Source organism: Chiroxiphia lanceolata, chromosome 11 (assembly GCF_009829145.1).
Source record: "Chiroxiphia lanceolata isolate bChiLan1 chromosome 11, bChiLan1.pri, whole genome shotgun sequence".
NCBI lineage: Eukaryota > Metazoa > Chordata > Aves > Passeriformes > Pipridae > Chiroxiphia > Chiroxiphia lanceolata.
The window spans coordinates 14,657,902-14,675,441 of record NC_045647.1 but is presented as its reverse complement, the minus strand read 5'-3'; the positions used below and the strand labels follow the sequence as shown (position 1 = coordinate 14,675,441).

Sequence of the window (17,540 nt, the reverse complement as noted above, 5' to 3'; positions counted from 1 at the left end):
TGCTGTTATCCCCACCTCACACTTAATGTAGCAGGAGATGGCAACATACTCTGTGTGCTCAGAGCATGTCCTGAGAGAGATGGGTGCTTGGGGACCCCCACAGCTCTGATTATTGGTATCTGAGACATTTTGGTGGTTTGAGACCTTTTCCCAGAGCCTGAACTGCAGAGGAAGCTGGTTTGAAGCCCCTTACAAAGGTGCCAGAATGGACCTACAGAGCCTGAGCCAATCTGTAGCTTGAGAAAGTTTCTCACTCGGATGGCAGATAAAGGGCTTGTCATGCTCCCTGCCTGCTGGACAGGCAGCCAGGCCTCATGGAGCGACTGGAACAGTTGGGCAGTCCCCATCTGAGGTTCCAAGACTCGGGAATGAGCAGTAGCATTTTGATCTTGGGCAGGAGACGAGGTTGGCATCACCATTTTTGTGGTGTTGGCAGAAGAGGGAAATAGAGCTTGAATTCAAGCTTTGCATAGCCCTCCAAGGTTGTAGTCTCTGTTCCAAAGCACATATTTTAAGATGAATGGATTGGATCAGACTTAAATAGTTCTAATAAATAACCTTTGGGCTCTCTCTGTGCCTACTAAGAGCAGAGTCTTGATTTTAAGAAACGGCTTTAAAGTCAAATGTACCTTCATCCCATTTATGTTGCAGGTGATTGAAGCTGATAATCATTCAGTGAGCTGAGGTGATCTCCAGAGCAGAATGTGTTAGGACACAGCTGTGTTGAGGGAGAGCTGCACTTTGACCCTAATAACTTGACAAAGCTGAATTTTAAAGATCCCAGAAGATGGTGTCTGCTTGCATCCTGGTACTAAGGCACTGACAGCAGTGGGAGTCACTCGAGTAGTTGTCTCACAAAGAGAAGATTGACCTTGCCTGCATGGGATTGCTGCTGATCCCCAGGTCAGTGAGCTGGGGAAGTCACAGGGTATGGGAGGTCTCCACTGAGATTTGTGTCCAGTTTCCAGAAGCTGCCAGCAGTACTGCTCTGAGCTTAGCAGAGCCTGAGGACCAGGGACTTGGTCCTAGAGCATATTTAGCTTTAGGGTGTCAGCTCACCTTCCCCATCCCTCTCTCCCTGTGCAGTCTGACACAGCCCGTGCATTTTCACTTTGTATCACAGAAACATGAAACCTGTAGTTCACAGAACCCTCTGTCAGAGATTCTCACTGGGTATATCCTGAAGCAAAAGTTTGACAATAACATCCTGGGGAAACAATGGATAGATCAGACTTGGAGTCTTGTCGGCTTCAGTCACTCCTGTGGCAGGTTCGAGGTTCGCCTTGGCTGGGGGATGTTCCAACCAGGTTTGTCGGTACAGCACGGAGCTGCTGGCCCAGCCCCAGCCCTGCTGTGCCAACAGGTAACCCCACATGTTGTGCTTCACTACCCCAAAGCTTTTCTGCTTCCTGGCCTTGCCATCTCCCAGCAGGCACATCAGTGAGAAAGCAGTGCGAGGACAGGTGTCAGCCTGCCTTGCCTTGCCGACAGGGTTACAAAATGGGTTCTAGGACCAAACCCATTCCACAAAATGTCAGGGTTAAATATCAAAATCCTTGGCGTTGCCTGTGTGCTTAGAAGTGCTGAGGAAAGGAGCTTTATCAAGAGGTTCAGCTGAAGCAGGGAATTGTCCCTCCTGCTCCTTTTGCTTCCCAGGGAGCAGTGTGCTCCCCTGCCTGTGGCTCTGCCTCCACAAGGCACTGCCAACCCTATTGCTAGACCACAAAAAATGGAGATGTGAGGGGACCCCAGGGAACTGGGAGAACAAGGAAGAGGAGAGGTCCTGATTTTGAGCAGGTTTTTTTGCAGGTTGCTCCTAGAAGCAGTCCTTTGCGGAGTTTGTCCTCAGAGCTCCTGATCCTTGTGCTTGCTGCAGCACTTGGCTCAGGCTCACAGCTGGCTGCACCTCATTGTTCCCCTCTTCTACCTGTATTTCCTGTGACCTGGCTCAGGGTATAGCAAGTGCACAACTGGGATTGGTTTTCAGCCTTTGTTTTTGCCTCCTCCAAGGAGTATAAGAAGGCCAGAACCCTGGCTCTGCTGTGGGAAAGGCGTCCTCACAGAGTGAGGTGCCACAGCTGGAAAGTGCCGAGGCAGCTGGTGGGACAGGAGAAAATGGTGTTGAGGGAGAGGAGAAAGGCTGGGTCGGTCTTGGTCTACCTTGGAAACTCAGTCATTAGCCTGAGGTTCAGGAATATTGTTAAGGTACTGTGGGACTAAATATTATGTGCCCTTTATGGACTTATGCTTTGTGCTGGGGCTGCACTATCCATCCCACTGATGGCCCTGGGTTTCAGCAGCCGCCCTTTAACTGGAAAACTGCCATTTTAGCTAAATTAGAAGGAGCAGCAGCCACTGTCCCAGAGGCTGGACAACCCCTCCCTCCTGCAGAGCCTCAGCCCGAAGAGCAATTTGTGAGCTGACCCATAACAAAGGGGAGCTCCCCTAATGAGGGAACATTACCATCATTACCCACAGCTGTTCAGGAGGGGATCCTGTGCTTGTCTCAGTACTGGAATCACTCATTCTTTAGCCTCAGGACCTGTTGTCGACCACAGAACCTGAGGAAGTCAATAACCCTCCAAGGAGTGAGTGATACATCCTGGCCTACAGTTTCTGTTGATTTAGCCTGTTCAGACAGGCCTAGTTCTTAAATTTAACAGGCTTTAGCTAAAATTTTACTGTGTTAATTTGAAATACTAATATAGTGAATTATATATTATGGCAAGTAATTCCACAGAAGAGTACGGAATGAGAAAAAAGTTCCAAAAGGTCTAAGTAAGGTGCAGTGTTATGTTCCACTCTCCCATGTGGTTCTACAAAAGCTTTCATGGCTAAACCTCAGGCTTTCTCTCTGCCAGAGGTAAACAGCTGCCTTCTCATGATCTCAGCATAACAGGGTGTTCAGGGTGTTACTAGTTGGGTGATGGTCTGGAAAGTGAGGGAATGGGTTGTACTTACTGCTTCTTGCTTTTTCCTTCTCAAAAGTTCCAGAGTTTAAAAATGAAAAGGTAGCTGTAAATTAGCTGTAGCCTGCAAAATGCAGCTGACTGTGAGGCATAATCTCCCCACAGTTACCTGTGCTTTGTAGTCTCACAACAATTGTTGAAGCAGAGTTTATTTAAAGGAAAATAAGTAGCGACTAAGTAAGTGCACAGAAGGGACTCATTTAAACAACCCATTGGGTAAAAGGGTAGGGCAAGAGGTGTCTTGGGAATGTTTTAATCTGTCAGAAATGTGATGACTAAAGGAGCAATTACTGCTCTATGTACCATCCCTGGGCCTCTCCTACACTCACTTAGAAGTATTTCTACATCTCTCATGCAACCTGCCCATGTGACAAATCCGCACACACGCTGTACCCAATTAGTGTCAAGCTAAGAGCTGCTCTGCATGTGTCTCACCTCTCTAAACCCCTCCTGAAAGCAATTTTCCCAGCATACAAAGAATAAATCACCATTCTGCTAACTCTCTCAGAGGGCAGTTCCCAAATAAGGGCCAAATAAACACAGGTAATACATGATAAAACATTATAATTAATGAGATAATATTCTTCCCAGCAGAAGCAGGTGCAGAGTATTAGCTTTTTTAAGTGTTAAATGTTATATGTAATTAAATATGGCAGGGTGAGACAAGGCACTTGAACAGGCACTTGTAGAAAACTGTGAAACGACTTAAAAAAACCCCCAAAACCCAATCCTTCCTCTAAAAAAAATATAAAAAACCCCAACAAAACCCCAAACAAACTGATAAAGAAAAATCTATGCACATGTAGTACAGGAAATATAACTGACTTTAGCTGTGTCCCAGGCTCTCCAGAAGCATCAGTAGGTGAAGAAGTGAGGAGGGCAGAGGGAGGGTGTACAGCCTGCCCCACACACCCCTCCTGGGGCACCAACTGCACCAGGGTGAAACCGTTACCTTAATGTGACAAATGACTTAACATGGCCACACCTTGTGTAATCAATAGGCACTGTGCTATTGGAATCCTGTGCCTGGGAGTTTCCTGTGACGCTGCTGTCACTCCTCACACACATTTTCGGGTGACCAGCATCGTGCTGTTTTGGCTCTGGTGCACCAGGGGGATCTGCTCCTCTGCTACCGTTGTGGCCTTCTGCTGAAGGCTGGCTGGGTCAGAAACCATCACGTACCACTGAAGGAGCAGCTCCTCTAAACAGCCCTGGGGTGGCTCTAGTGAAAATTGTGCTGAAGGAGTGATGTGAGTTAGAGGTGACCGAGAAAGGCTGGGAGGGGAGCACTGATGAGCTTACTGTGGGTATGGGATGAGTAGAGCCAAGCAGAGGCTTTGTGTTTTCAGCACCTTCTCTTTGGCTGCTGGAGGTGGGAGGGAGGGCGTGTTTCCCTTCCCTATCAGACGTTCCACTTGTGCCTCCCTCCCTGAGCCTGGGGATGCCCTGGGCGGGAGGGCAGCATGCCTGGGCTTCTGAACCCCTGTCATGGTGCCACTGCTCAGCTTTATGGGAGCCCAGGGCCTTTCTCCTGCATCTCCAGTGTCCTCCTCATGTCCCAGGAAGCCAAATAAGCAGGCCTGGCTCTCCAGCCCAAACAGGGGCTGTGCTGGAGCAGCCATGGGCAGGGGTGAGGGGTGCTGAGTAGTCAGGGCAGCTGAGCCCATTGGTACCTGAGGCAGGCTGACAGCTGCCCAGCTCCTGTCCCTCATACTGGTGGGATTGGACCTTGGTGCCTTCCCCAGAGCTCAGGGACATGAGAACACACCATGAGTGCAACTGGCAGTGACCAGAGGACGCCCTGTGAGTCAGGGGTGGCCACGTGAGGCCCCAGCACCAGCCCCGACGCCTTCCCGCCCACCCGCCACCACAAGCCAGGACTGGCACTGGGATCTCTGCCCCTGGGATCCTGAACCATTGCACAGCCTTGCAGGTGAGTGCTTGGGAGGGGTTTAGGAGCTTCCTGGGATCAAGCTCGAGGTGTTTCAGGGTTGTGTCCTTGCTCTTGGTACACAGTTGGGTTGTTGGTTGCTGTCCGAGGCATCAAACCACTGTACAAGGGTTCTGGTGCTGTGGGGGTGAGCCACGGGACTTCCCTGTAACCTCTGTCACTTCTTGACTCAGCTTCCTCATCTTATAAATATTTTTTTTTCTCTGAAATCCTCATGGCAAGCCCTACACTGAATGAGAGGAAGAGTTTTTTGCCTTAGACTACAAGCATGAGCTCTTCTGGCTTCTGGTGAGCTCATTTTCTTTCCTTCAGAGCTTTGCAGTGACCACAGAGAAGTGCACAGTGCTAAAGGAGAAATACAAACCAGGTAATTTCGAATGTTGTATGTAAATGCTTATGGGAGCACTGCCATTCCCAGCAGAGCTGGAAAACAGGCAGCGAGCAAACTGCTCCGGGTTTCCAGGTGTGAGGCTGGCAGCAGTGCAGCCACCGTGTCTGGGCTTGCTGTGAAAGCCAGGAGAGGAAGGAAGTGCTGGAGCTGTGGCAAGGAGTGGGTGGGTTGTGCCTTCTCCCTTCTCCCCCCTCCGTGGGGCCGGCCCCAGCCAGCCCGGGGAGCTGCCCTCCCAGCGGGGACACGCTGGGTCTCTCCACATGCCTGTGTTCAAGGACACTGTAAAGAATGAAGTCTTTTGAGTTTTGCTACTTCTGTGTCACCTTTCAGCTATATTTGGCAGCAGGAAGGCAAGCAGAGGGGTAGCAGAATTACCTCACTGGTGTAGCAGCCTGAGGAGACTGGAGCAGGAATGGTTTAAAACCGAGCCAGCATGGATAAGTTTTTGTTGTCTCACTGATAGAAACAGCTTTCACCACAGCCCTCCAGGACATCTTCGTGTGGAACCAGCTGCTGTGACCTAAGACTTGCAGGTGTGCTTTAAGAAGTTGGTTTGGTTTGGTTTGGTTTTATAGAAAGGCAGGGGGGGACTTAACCTTTAGGTTTGAAATAAAATTTAGCAATATTCAGTATCTGCATATAACTTAAAGGTAAAAATAGTTTCAAAGGGAAAAGGTTTAGGATTGTCTTGGTTTTGTCTTGAAATCAAAACAACCTTGTTTTACTTTATTTACATTTTGTAATCCCATTGAGCAATTTCCTTCAGATATAGTTCAGCAGCTAAGCAAAAAGTTTTTGTGTATGGCAGTTATTAGCCTCACTTTCTAAATCTGACTCTGCACACAAATTTTATTCTAACTTGCTAAGAAGACCTCACTACAATTAGGTTCTGATTTACTGTGGGGAAAGCAAGGTGAGGTCTGTTGTTTGTGTCATTCTCTAATGAGCTCATGGCCAGGCTGAAATGTCAGTATATTATCATCCTTTTGTCATTATGAGGTATAATCAACTAAATCACTTTTAAAATATACAATAACTAAACACCTATACTTATCCTTTGTTTAGATCTGATTTTCTTTCCAGAAGAGCCACAGGGAAATTAACTGTGCATAGTCTAAGAGAAATTAGGTGCCCAACTTCCTTTGTTACGTAAATCTTGGTGACTGACTGGGCTGAGCTGTGCTGGAGGCACAGAAAGGGAGATGGGAGCAGATGCTGGCTGCTCCTGAATCCTCCTGTGACATCCAGGCCTTATCATAGCGGATGCATAAGTGCATTAGGCAAAGGTGTTTCTGTTCCTGGAAATTCCAGTCATTTGGGCCAGCAAAGGGGCAGTTTTAAGGTAAATCACTCTGACAGCACATGAGGGTGAAGTGTCTGCTCTGCCCTCAATGTTGAATCTGCTCTTGAGTGTGGTGGGACAGGTCAGGTGCTGCCCACCTGCTCATTTTGTCTTAGGGATGACACAAAGCTGGCACAGGGTAGCTGCTGCACTTTCTGTGTGCACTTCATGTCACAGAAAAAGCAACATGGCTCAAATGTGCCAATGAAAGTGTCCTTCACCAGGTATTAGGAACCCCAAAGACAAACCTCCTGAATTTCACTCAGCAATAAAAGCTGTGGATATTTGTAAATTATTTTATGAAGTGGAATTCATCAGTCAGAAAAGAAATGTTTATATTTTAAGTACTTTTGTTCCTTCAGGTCTGGTATTTCAACCCTGCGGTCCACAAAGAGGCCTAAAGGGTTTAACTTAAACAAGCAAACACTGTTGCAAGGTTTAAGCTGAGCAAATAGGAAGGCAAGAAAGAAATTGAAAAAGGCAGAAACCGTAGGTGGAGATATATAACTGCACAGAAGTGACGCTCTTCGTTGTGCAGCCAAGAACAAGTCTGGCTGGGGTGTGGTGTGTGGTGTTCCTGCATTTCAACATCAGCGGTTGCTGACCTGGCAGAGGGACAAATGCATTTCCTGCATTCCCTATCAGGTGCTCACAGGCTCACAGTGCTGCTGCCACAGCCACAGCAGCAAAGGCTGGATGTAAGTCAGGCAAAGGGATGACCTGCCATTGTAGAGCTTTTGCATGGACTCATCATTGGAAATAATTTCAAAGTGTTTCCTCACAGTACACCTCAAAGGCAGGTAAGCAGTTTCTTGGGCTCAGCCTTTAGAAGTGGTAAAAGAGTTTATGTAATTTTCTCAGAGCCTAAACAGTGGCTGAAAGGAGTTTCAAACTAAGGACCTCATCACTTGAAGAGCACTGGCAGCCTAGGGAAGGAGAAAGCCCCCAGAATTACCAACATACTGAAAATGTGGGACCTTGACCCTGGTCCCAAAGGAGAGATGGGTTTTACAGCTACTTTGGGGTCTGTTTGTATCTAATTTCCTCTGAGAATTGGCGCCCTAAAAAGCTGTTCTGTTTGTATGTTTGACTGTGTGTTACACTGTCCTTCTGAAGATATTAACTGACTTGTCTGGTGTTTTGTGTTAGAATATTTTTTTGACTGATGTGGTGGTCTCTAGAGAACTGAAAGTGCCTGTAGGAAAAAAAACCAGGTTTCCCTCTGGAATATTTGAAAGAAATACTTAGTTTTTAAACTACTTGATTGGAAATGTTTTGTTGAATGGATACAAAAATCATATTGTAAGAAAAAGTGTGGATGTATAAACTGCTTTCCTGTTGCACCCTGCATAGTGGAAACTGTGCTTCAGGCTCCCTGAACATCATCTTCTGCATCTCTCAGTACAATAGTGAATTAGCTGAAATGTTGCATGAGGGGAGAAGCATCAGTGTGGGATGCCTGGACCACAGTAGGCATAAAGCTGAAATTAATGGAAATTTCCTTGTTGGGAAGAACAGATGTTGAAGCATCAAAGTCTTCTGTGAGACAAAAATTCAAAGTCTTGTGGGACTTTCCTATGAACTATTCTCCCTGGTCAATACATTTGAAGTATTAAGATGTCAAAGGTACAGAATAATCTTTCTGTTTTGTGAACGGAACAGGACTTCTTAAGTTACTCACATCTGTGGTAAATAGTTAATTAGACACCTTGGTAGCTGTAAAAAGCAACAATGTGAATGATCAAGTCCAACTTCTTTTTGTTTTACTCACGATGATCAAACTTTTGTTCTTTCCTAATAACCAAAGGCCAACCCAGCAGGACTCACTCAGAGGAATTGAGGATTGGGTCCCAGGAGGGTAAATGAATCATGATGTGAAACTCCCATTGCAACAGAGAAGTGATTTAATAGCTGAAGGGCCAGAGATACATGCAATGTTTGCAGAAAATCAAATATAAGACAGAAAAACAGAGAAGGTCTGTGATGTGATTCTAATATGCTTTTTCTCCCCTTTTGAACAGGCACAGCAATGGAGAACTTGAATGTCCTGGTCCCAGATCTTACTGAAGGGCAGCAAGGTAAGGGGAGCACACAAATATCAAAGCTTCAGCTCATTCACACTCCACAGCAGTGTTTGCCAGGGTGGTCGTGAGTCAGTGAAATTTGGTTCCTCTGAAAACACACTCCATCCATGCCCTGGCTTGTGAAAGAGAGATCAGCAGTCAATTCCCAGCTCTTCCACACGCTTCTGTCAGGCCTTGGGCATGTGATAGTGGGAATTTAGGTGCAGAAGGAGACTTTGCTGCACGTCAAATGCCTAATGAGCAATCCCAGTACCCTGGTATCCAGCCCTTGGAGTCTTTGTGCCTGTCTGTAAAATAGCATGGTCAGAATAAGCACCCATTAAATAGCTAGGAATACTTTGGAAACACATGCCCTGTTTCTCTGAGACAGTGGCATCATAGGGACATCAGTTATTTATACGGATATTCTCCTACTGTTTTCTGGCAGACCAAGACCCTTTATACAATAAAGCACTACTCTCTTTCCTATGTTCTGGTGTTGGGCAGCATGTTAGAGCCTGGTGTCTGTCACCACACCTACACTGAGCACCACAGAAACACTGCCATGCAGCCCACCTCTGCTGCTGCACAGTCATGTTTTTTCTCCCAGACATGTTCCAGAGGGTTTTTGCTGCTGATGCCAATTACTTGGAGAATCACGAGAAAACGAACCAGTCCTTTTGGGAATCACTTGTAAAATGTTTAGCCACCACTGACCCACCTATCCTGAATACTGAAGAAAAGAACAATGTAAGTTACTACAGGAACTTGTATCCTTGTTATATACTTTTGTACTTTCCTATTATACTCTGGGGAGAGAAAATTTGTAGTCCAGTCATCTGATATGCTAAAATATGCTAAAAGGTTTAAAAGGGCATTTAGATAAATGAGATTCAGGGCACTATTTTTTACTTCATTGCTCTCCATGTGCAAAATAACTGGCTTTGTATAAATTCCTCAGGATCAGTTCAGCTCACTATTTTCTAGGCAGGACCACTGTTAGTGACATTTTGCTGTAAGGTACTGCAGAGATTGCATGTCCCTTTTCAGACCCTGTAGCTGTATTTCTCCAGCTCTTTAAATAGTTAAATATTGCCCATCATGCTTTTTGTTCCCAATTGACAGCTCTACTCTGAGTATACATTCTCTTTCCATCTTTGGCTTTACTCTTTGCCCCTGATTTCCCACTTGTATGGTAGGGGAAGGGGGTTAAATTTCCACAGACAGGATGTTCATTTGTACATCAGGGTGTGGTTTTTCCAGGCTGTGTTTTATTGGAAGGACTTACTTTTGTTTCAGCTCCTCAACAGCTGTGATGTCCTGCCTGGGGGCTGTGCTGCCTGCCTGAAAGCCATAGAGAAGAAAGGAGTCAGGGCAATGGCTGTTCTTTACCTCTTGCTGAAGGCATCCAACCCATCTGGATACAGACAGCTGCCCAGCTCCAAGGGAAAGGGTGAGTCCTCCCTGTCTGCCTGTCAGCTATTTTGTTTCTGCAGTGCCAGTAGCACTGGACAGCAGCTTGAAAACTCTGATATGTGCTTGGAAGTGATTGTTAGTGACCAACTGAAATGTCTACAAGCACTGCTTAGGAAAGGCAGGTATGTATGGTGGTAATGGGAGCCAAAGACAGTACTTTACTGTAGTTTGACTTGGCTTCTTCTGGGGGAAAAAAACCCTGTGTGTTTAGCGAGAGGATGTCCTGGGATGATGCTGCTAGAGAAATTTCTGACTTGCCATGGTGCCCAGTGTTCCCATCTGGCTGGATTGATGACACTCAGGACCCCTCTGAACTCTTAGAGTGGTAAGAAATGAGAGTTGAGCCACTGAAAATATTTTTACAAATAGCCCTGGCAGCACATGTAGTAAAACTAAAAGGAATGGCTAGAGGATGGTACTCAGTGTGCTGAATCTGGCAGCAGGATACAAATAGATTCCACTGCATTCTTATTATGCAGTAAGAAACTAAGGGCAGTTCCACAGGGTCCATAAAGTCATTAATTGCCTTTAATAGATGACAGAGCTGCACTCACTTAAGATGACACCTTGAATTTAACTGGAGATCCTTAAGGACATCCTGTTCCTGTTTCTGCCTTGATCAAACATGTTCCCGAAGGGGAAAGACCTCCCAGCCCGGAGCACAGCCCAGCGTTGGTCATCTGTCAGGGCAGGACTGTTTGTCACAGGAGGACCCTCCTGCCCTTGTGCAGTGAGAGCCTGAGCAGCCAGGGGGAAGGAATCACATCTACCTTTCTGTGCCCAAATATTGCCCCTAATAATGGAGCACTGCTCAGACCCCCGGCCCTCAGCCCTGAGCTGGATGTGAGGCTGTAAGGATTCACCTGCACTTAAGTGCCTGGGCCACCTCAGCGCCCTGCAGGTGCCTGCCCTGGTGATCCGGCTTTGAGGGATGTGCTCCTGTGCCACCAGAGGGTGCTGGAACCGCGGCATCGGCACAGGGAGCCCGCAGCAGTCACCGGGGTGACGGCACAAGTAGCCCAGGGAAGGGTGAGCCACTCTTCTCCAGCTAAAGCATCGTTCAGCCGCAGCTGCTGTTGTTTCAGGGAGTGGGAATTTGCACAGGGGTGACATTATGAGTAAATTAAAGGCCAGAATATGAAGCTTTAGGCATCTACCACAACCATTTAAGAAAGTCTAAACTGTAGTGTGTACAATGCTTTATTTGTAATGATTTGTATGACTCATTGTGTGCAAAAATACAGCTGAAGTAAGACTAAGGGTCTGATTTCCTGTCAGGCAACCTTAATAAAGCATGGTGAAATCTGTCACTGTAAAAGAGAGAAAATGTAGTCATTGATAATGTTTTTTTTCTTTATATATAAAACAGATGAAAAGTTGAAACTCCTGAAGAGACTGGAAAGGAATCTTGTACTTTCACAGGAGGAACAAAAGGCTGAAAATTCATCCCATGAATCCATGGATGATGATACACAAGGTAAAGAGGATTTATTTTATTTTCCCTGATACATAACTTAGTCTGATTGCATGTTCAGAAGAGATTGACATAGCAGATGTGCAGCAATTCAGAGGCAATTCTGCAGAGCTCTGAAAAAAGTAGGAAATGGTGCAAAAAAGAGAACATAGAAAATCATCAGTACCTTTACATCAGCAAAACAGTGGCTGCCTCCCACTCTTGTGGGAAGCTGGAGGTTTCAGAAGCATAGAAATCTACTGCAGGGTTCCTTCCCAAATAAAAGATCTGTGACCTCCTATGGCTTATAGTGTGACTGAAGCGATAGCAGGAGGGGAAGAATAGTCAGTGTATGGCAGTAGCTGGCAGTGCTGTGGTACTTCTTTAGCATTTCTTATTTGCAAACATCAACTGTGTGTCAAGAGTCACTTTGGCTGCCACCAAAGACCATTTCATTCATGGAAAACAAGAGAGATTGAAGTGACAGGCAACACAGAAATGGTAATGCTGATATTGGCTTACTCTGTTACAGAAAGCTGATTAACTTCAAATATGTTGTATTTAGAAATAATTTTTTCAGGCTAATTAGCAGTGCTGCTGATGTATGTTTTCTAAATAAGAACTTTCTCATACACCCCTTTATTCAAGTTATTCAGATTTTGTTGGGTTTCACCTATTCAGCCAGCTTTGAAGAGAGCTGTGAGGCAAAAGCAACCAATAGCAATCCTTGCATTTGAAAGCTTTGATTTTTACCTTCACATGATTATATTATGAGCAAACAACTACAGTGCTGTTGTTTCTGATACTTCTGGCACATTCTTCTTTAATCTGATGAAAAAACACCTTCTCTACCCAGACAGTGATGAGGAAGATTTAGGAAGACAGAAGACTGAAGACCAATTACTTGGAGGTAGGACAAAGTGGCAACAGTATTGGCTTTTACTGGAGACAACCAACATAAACTGAAAAAGGATAATTTTATGCATTCTTTGGTCTGACTGTTCAACAAAGGTATATTAACAGGTGTAGACATAGGAGCATGACAAGGCAGAATCTGGCTGTTGGAAGGACATTTCCTACAAGATGAAGCTGAACTGATACTGACACTCAGCCATGCCTTGTGCTTAGAGTTGAACAAGATTATCATCGAGGACCACCTCGTTCCTGAGGCTTTTCCCTCCCTTCCAAAGGAAAGATGGAAAAGAAGGACAGTACAGATAAAGAAAATGAGCTGTGTCAATACATAGAAATAGCTATAGAACTATGGATGTAAAAATGTAAGGCTTTAATATTTTAACTAATGTCTTAAACTGAGCTCAGCCCAGATGTAAGAACAGCTCATTTAAATTGATGTTAGGAGATCTAATTTGTCTCACAGGAGTCTAATTCTATCTGACTGCAGGTATTAACCTATATCATCTTTGCATCATGTTTTAGGCACACCAGCAGAGATGGTTCCCTACAGAGATTCAGGTAAGCATTCCCAGGTAACCTCCTCCTGCTGGAAGGATGCAGAATCTTCTTACTGACCTACTGATACACTAAAAAATAACCCCTGGCTGTAAATCCCTTGCTGTCCAGTTAGACCTGGGTATGGTGCAGACATTCTGTTGCAGAAAGCTCCTGCCTTAGCTCAGAGCATTCCCAGCAGGAGGTGCCAGGTGAAAGCCAGATGACAAGCAACAGAATAGTGGCAGCTGAGAGGGTTACATGGACTGCATCAACCAGTTGGAAGGCAGATTTCCTCTTACCAGGCACTGCTGTGCAGCAGCAGAATGGATGTAAAAAGCCCAGAGCAGGAAGTCTTCATGGCTTAGTTGCATTACTGACCCCACTCCTCCTGCATCCAGGCTGAGGCCACATGCATGAGTTAGGAGTGACAGCCCAGTGGAGTGGCCTTTTTGAGGGGACACCTGCTTAACTTCTCTTCTGTGCAGTAGAGAAGATATGAATTGCAGCATAACCTCTTGAGGAGGTTTTTAAGTTACCTGTCCCCAAGAAGCTCCACAAAACACCAGGGCAGAGAATAGGTTGCAGTGCCATATTCTCCCCACATTGCCAAGTGCAGAAAGAGGGTCCCAGTACTTTTCCAGTTGGTGTTTGGCCTCTCTACCACTTGCTCCAGCCTTTGTTGCTTCAGTTCTAGATTAGTTCAATACCCCAAACTGAAAATGTTTCTCTAGTGCAGGACACTGTGTCTGCTGTGCTGGGCAGGTTCAGGTCACACACACTTGCAGCTCGTGATCCCAGCTCTGCCTGGGTTTAGTTTCAGTTTTAGCAACTGTGTATTATTGGTATTAATTGATATTTTTACCATCACAAGTAACAAAACTATATTGCTTTTCAGAGATTACCGGAAGAGAAGATTCAATTGCAGATGGTAAGTACAAGCAAACAGAAGTTTATCTTGTATTGTTGTAACTGTGGTTGTGCAAAGCACCCAGGAATCAAACTGAAGCTCCCTTGTACTACAGCTTTATTCCCCCACTGTAATTCTGAGACTATGGATTGTCCCAGAAGAGACCCAGAGTGCTTTAAAACAATTCGGTATTGCTAATGCAGCCATCTGGTTACACTTTTGTTTTTAAATTTTTTTAAAAAAACTTGCTCTTTGAGGTGATTCTAAAATTGCTAATTTGATCTTTCTGAAAGGCTCACAGGTCTTTTATTTGAACAAACAGTTTTACACATAGTGTGCTCTGAGAATCTATTTCAGATACAAAAAGGGAAATAAACTTCAAACTCCTTAATTTCTGAGTTCCGTGGCAATAAAAGACATTTCTTTTTTGCAGCATATGAGAACCAGAGCACTCCCCACACTCGGTGGGCAGTTCGGTGGATGGGCATACGGAAGGATGGTAATTTTTTTAATTTTTTTTTTTTTTAATTGAACTGATGACTAACCTGTTGAACCTTAGTCCAGTCCACAAATAAGATCTCTGGTTCAAAAAACCTTTTATTTTCCTGACGTGAATACTTTTTTGAAGTGCATCAAGACTTCTTGATGAAAATCATCAAGGCTTCTCCCAGCACCTTGTGTGCAGGTTCATTGTGCAGTTGGTCCTAGTGCACAAGACTATTCCCTCAGTGATAGCCTGGACCTGAAGGTGCTTTCCAGATGGCCTTGGATACAGTTGTGACCTAATCTTCCTTCTCAATTTCAGATGAATTCTTTCATTTTGTCATCCTTTGCTTTGCAATTGGAGCTTTACTAGTTTGCTACTACTACCACCAAGGTAAGGCAAGATTCAATAGAAGGATAAATTGTTGAACTCTAGGAAAATGAACAAAGCCAACATTTATTTTTTTTGCCTTAGATTGGACTATTTCTCTTGGAATTGGTTTAATCACCTTTGCTTCCTTGGAAACCACTGGGATATACTTTGGTCTAGGTAAGTGTCCCTACAGCAGCAGCTCTGTCCCTTCACTTAGGACGAGGTCATACAGTCACCACTTGGGGCTGTGGGGTTGAGATTCCATAACTCCCCACAGAACTGTCCCCCAACATCCCCTCCACAGTTACAGCGGGGCTGCAGAGGAGCAGCCTTGGTGCCCCTGAAGGCAGAGGTTGACTCATTTTTCCATCTCAATGCTCACAAGACCCTGAGTCACCTCTTTCTGCAGCAATGGCCGAATGCTATGTTGCCATGACAACGGGTAATTTTAGCAGCAAGGCCGAGTCTTCCCAGATCCACCCGATAAGATGCTCTGCTCACTCTGCCTGCCATCCATTCCCCTGGGACTGAGGACAGCTCCCAGCAGAACCTGGATGGCAGCAGCTACTGGGAATACTAAAAAAATAAGCATTTTAGCAATCCCTAGGGATGGCAGAAGAGAGGTGCAAACAGCAGCCAGTTTGGGCTCCCCAGCCAGGAACTTTTAACATCCTCAGTAACCTCGTGCCACCATTTCACTGGGCTGGGGTGGTTCTCTCAGGAATCAGTCTGGTCGCTACTTTGTTATTAATGGTATCTGCAGAAGTGCTTGTTTAAACAAGTGTCAGTATTTGGGTTTTGCCATTTTCCTGGTTTTTTATGTTTTCTGTAAATGTGTTTGTTTTCACAACCAGTGTATCGGATTCGGAGTGTCCTTGACAGCTTTGTTCCTCTGATTGACAAATTCAGGCCAAGAGGTAACAGTGCTCTTTTTACTGACAGTGTGTGTCTTCCCTAGACCTTCCTGGGTACTTTGGTTTGGTCAAGTATTAAGATCAAGTTCTCTAAATTACAATTTCCAATCTTATTTCTTTAGTTAAAAAAAAAAAGAAATATTTTACTACAGTTCATTACAGCTGCTTGGGTTTGAAAATGGATTATTCTTGACTCTTTCCCTGTGCCAGAGCATTTTCACATTTTTAATAACCCAGTATGGGGTATTAACTACTCCTGGCAGTGTCTGCATAAGAATTCTATAGCTCAAATAAAACTCAGGGAGTGGGGGGAGTTTTTGCACTTTGAGGTCTTCAAACAGACTCCTGGCTCACGTTTATCCATATTCATGGACACAAAACATGAAGAATGCTGGAAAGCTGCATGGATACAGGACAATTTGAACACAGCAGTCCTGACAGCTGTCTTTTTCTTCATGACACAGGTTTGAGGAAAGCTGCCTAGGAGGAACGTTTCAGGAGAGTTCCACAAACAATGCTGTCTGAATTCTCAGTACTAGAAGAACTGCTTTATGAGGTGAACCTAAAAACTGAATGGCCAATGTGAAATATTGAAATGTCAAACCACTGAAAGACATCACTCCTTCCCCTCAAAAATAAACCTGAAACAGGGGTCCAGGGCCCATTCTTGCTTCTGAAGTGGTTTGTGGCTCAGCAAAGCTCCAACACAAACCAACATCTAGACCGTGATTGCCTTAATTCCATTAAATATGAACACGTTCTCCACGTGAGTCTGCCTCTGGTGCATCAAAATCAACAAAAGGTCCTGTGCTGGTTCTGGATTAGGCTCTGGATGTTTCAGTAGGAATCCTGGCAGCCCCAGAGGCACCTCCTCCTCCCTCCCTGTGATGCCCAGAGCAGGCAGCCGTGGTGCTGCTCTCCCAGCTGAGCCCCAGCAGTGCAGCAGAGCTGAGGCAGATTAACTGTGGCAGAACTCGGAGCAGTGGGCGGGCAAGGATTGCACCTGGGGAGAGCTGGGGACATGTTAGATGCACTGACATAATGGTGCAGTAATGAGATTATTAACAACAGCAAATTTCATCTCTTCTCCTGAGGGGAAAAAATAAAGTGCTTGATTTGGCTCATCCCCCAGTGTTTGAGTAGAATAAAGTGGAACTCTGGCATCCCTTTCATTTTATAGGGCCATGTTACAAATTATATATGTAGGGTTAATGCAATCATAGGCAGACTGCAACAAAAAGTGTACCTTTTTTAGTAAAAATATAAGGTCTTCATACCCATAGAATGATGAGGGCAACCAGTTGAACAGAAAAAGCCATAAAACATGGGATTGTAAGGAAATGTAGATCTGAAAACCATTAACCCAAACAGCCCAGAGGTTTAGACAAACAATTTCAAGCCTTGCCCAGAAAATTAGATTCCTTTTTGATTGTGCTTAATTTTAAGCACCAGTGTCAATCACTTGGTCCTGCAGTTCCACCTGCACTGCCAGAAACACCAACAGTTGCACCCAGGCCTGCACCAACACAGCACAGCACCCACCCTACACCTCAGGGGCTAAATTGTGCAAGAAGGATGAATACCAGTTATTTCGTAATACTTACATTCTCCTTTATGTGTACTATTTCCATGTCTTTGTAGAAATATCCTGTCATCCTAAATTTTGTGTTAGTCTGCAAATAAAGCCTTGTCAGTGGCAAATGGCTTTTGGGTGAACTGAGAACTAGTTACCCTGCTCTGATGAAAAAGGCTTTTTTAGTGTTCTC

The 17,540-nt window shown here is 45.1% G+C and overlaps 1 protein-coding gene across 9 annotated transcripts; it reads left to right on the top strand.

The window, feature by feature from the left end:
• Nucleotides 1-96: 96 nt before the first annotated feature.
• Nucleotides 97-16,898, top strand: TMEM40 (transmembrane protein 40). Of its 9 annotated transcripts, none has more exons than XM_032699054.1 (16): nt 97-903; nt 5,233-5,287; nt 5,642-5,844; nt 7,016-7,453; nt 8,675-8,731; nt 9,327-9,466; nt 10,016-10,169; nt 11,562-11,669; nt 12,502-12,555; nt 13,083-13,118; nt 13,993-14,025; nt 14,438-14,503; nt 14,810-14,881; nt 14,963-15,037; nt 15,715-15,777; nt 16,239-16,898. In XM_032699054.1, exons 5-16 carry the CDS (start codon nt 8,683-8,685, stop codon nt 16,256-16,258), a joined length of 870 nt encoding a protein of 289 aa, XP_032554945.1. In that variant the 5' UTR covers nt 97-903; nt 5,233-5,287; nt 5,642-5,844; nt 7,016-7,453; nt 8,675-8,682; the 3' UTR covers nt 16,259-16,898. The 9 variants fall into 9 exon arrangements, with proteins under 9 accessions (XP_032554945.1, XP_032554943.1, XP_032554946.1 ...); XM_032699052.1 differs by having other exon boundaries at nt 97-4,902; XM_032699055.1 differs by lacking the exon at nt 5,233-5,287.
• Nucleotides 16,899-17,540: the final 642 nt, after the last annotated feature.

Excerpts from the sequence above, each read along its gene's own strand:
- TMEM40 (XM_032699055.1), top strand. The coding sequence starts at position 8,683 with ATGGAGAACTTGAATGTCCTGGTCCCAGATCTTACTGAAGGGCAGCAA. Across the intron at positions 9,467-10,015 it reads ATACTGAAGAAAAGAACAAT|CTCCTCAACAGCTGTGATGT; the intron begins GTAAGTTACTAC and ends CTTTTGTTTCAG. Across the intron at positions 15,038-15,714 it reads TGGGATATACTTTGGTCTAG|TGTATCGGATTCGGAGTGTC; the intron begins GTAAGTGTCCCT and ends TTTCACAACCAG.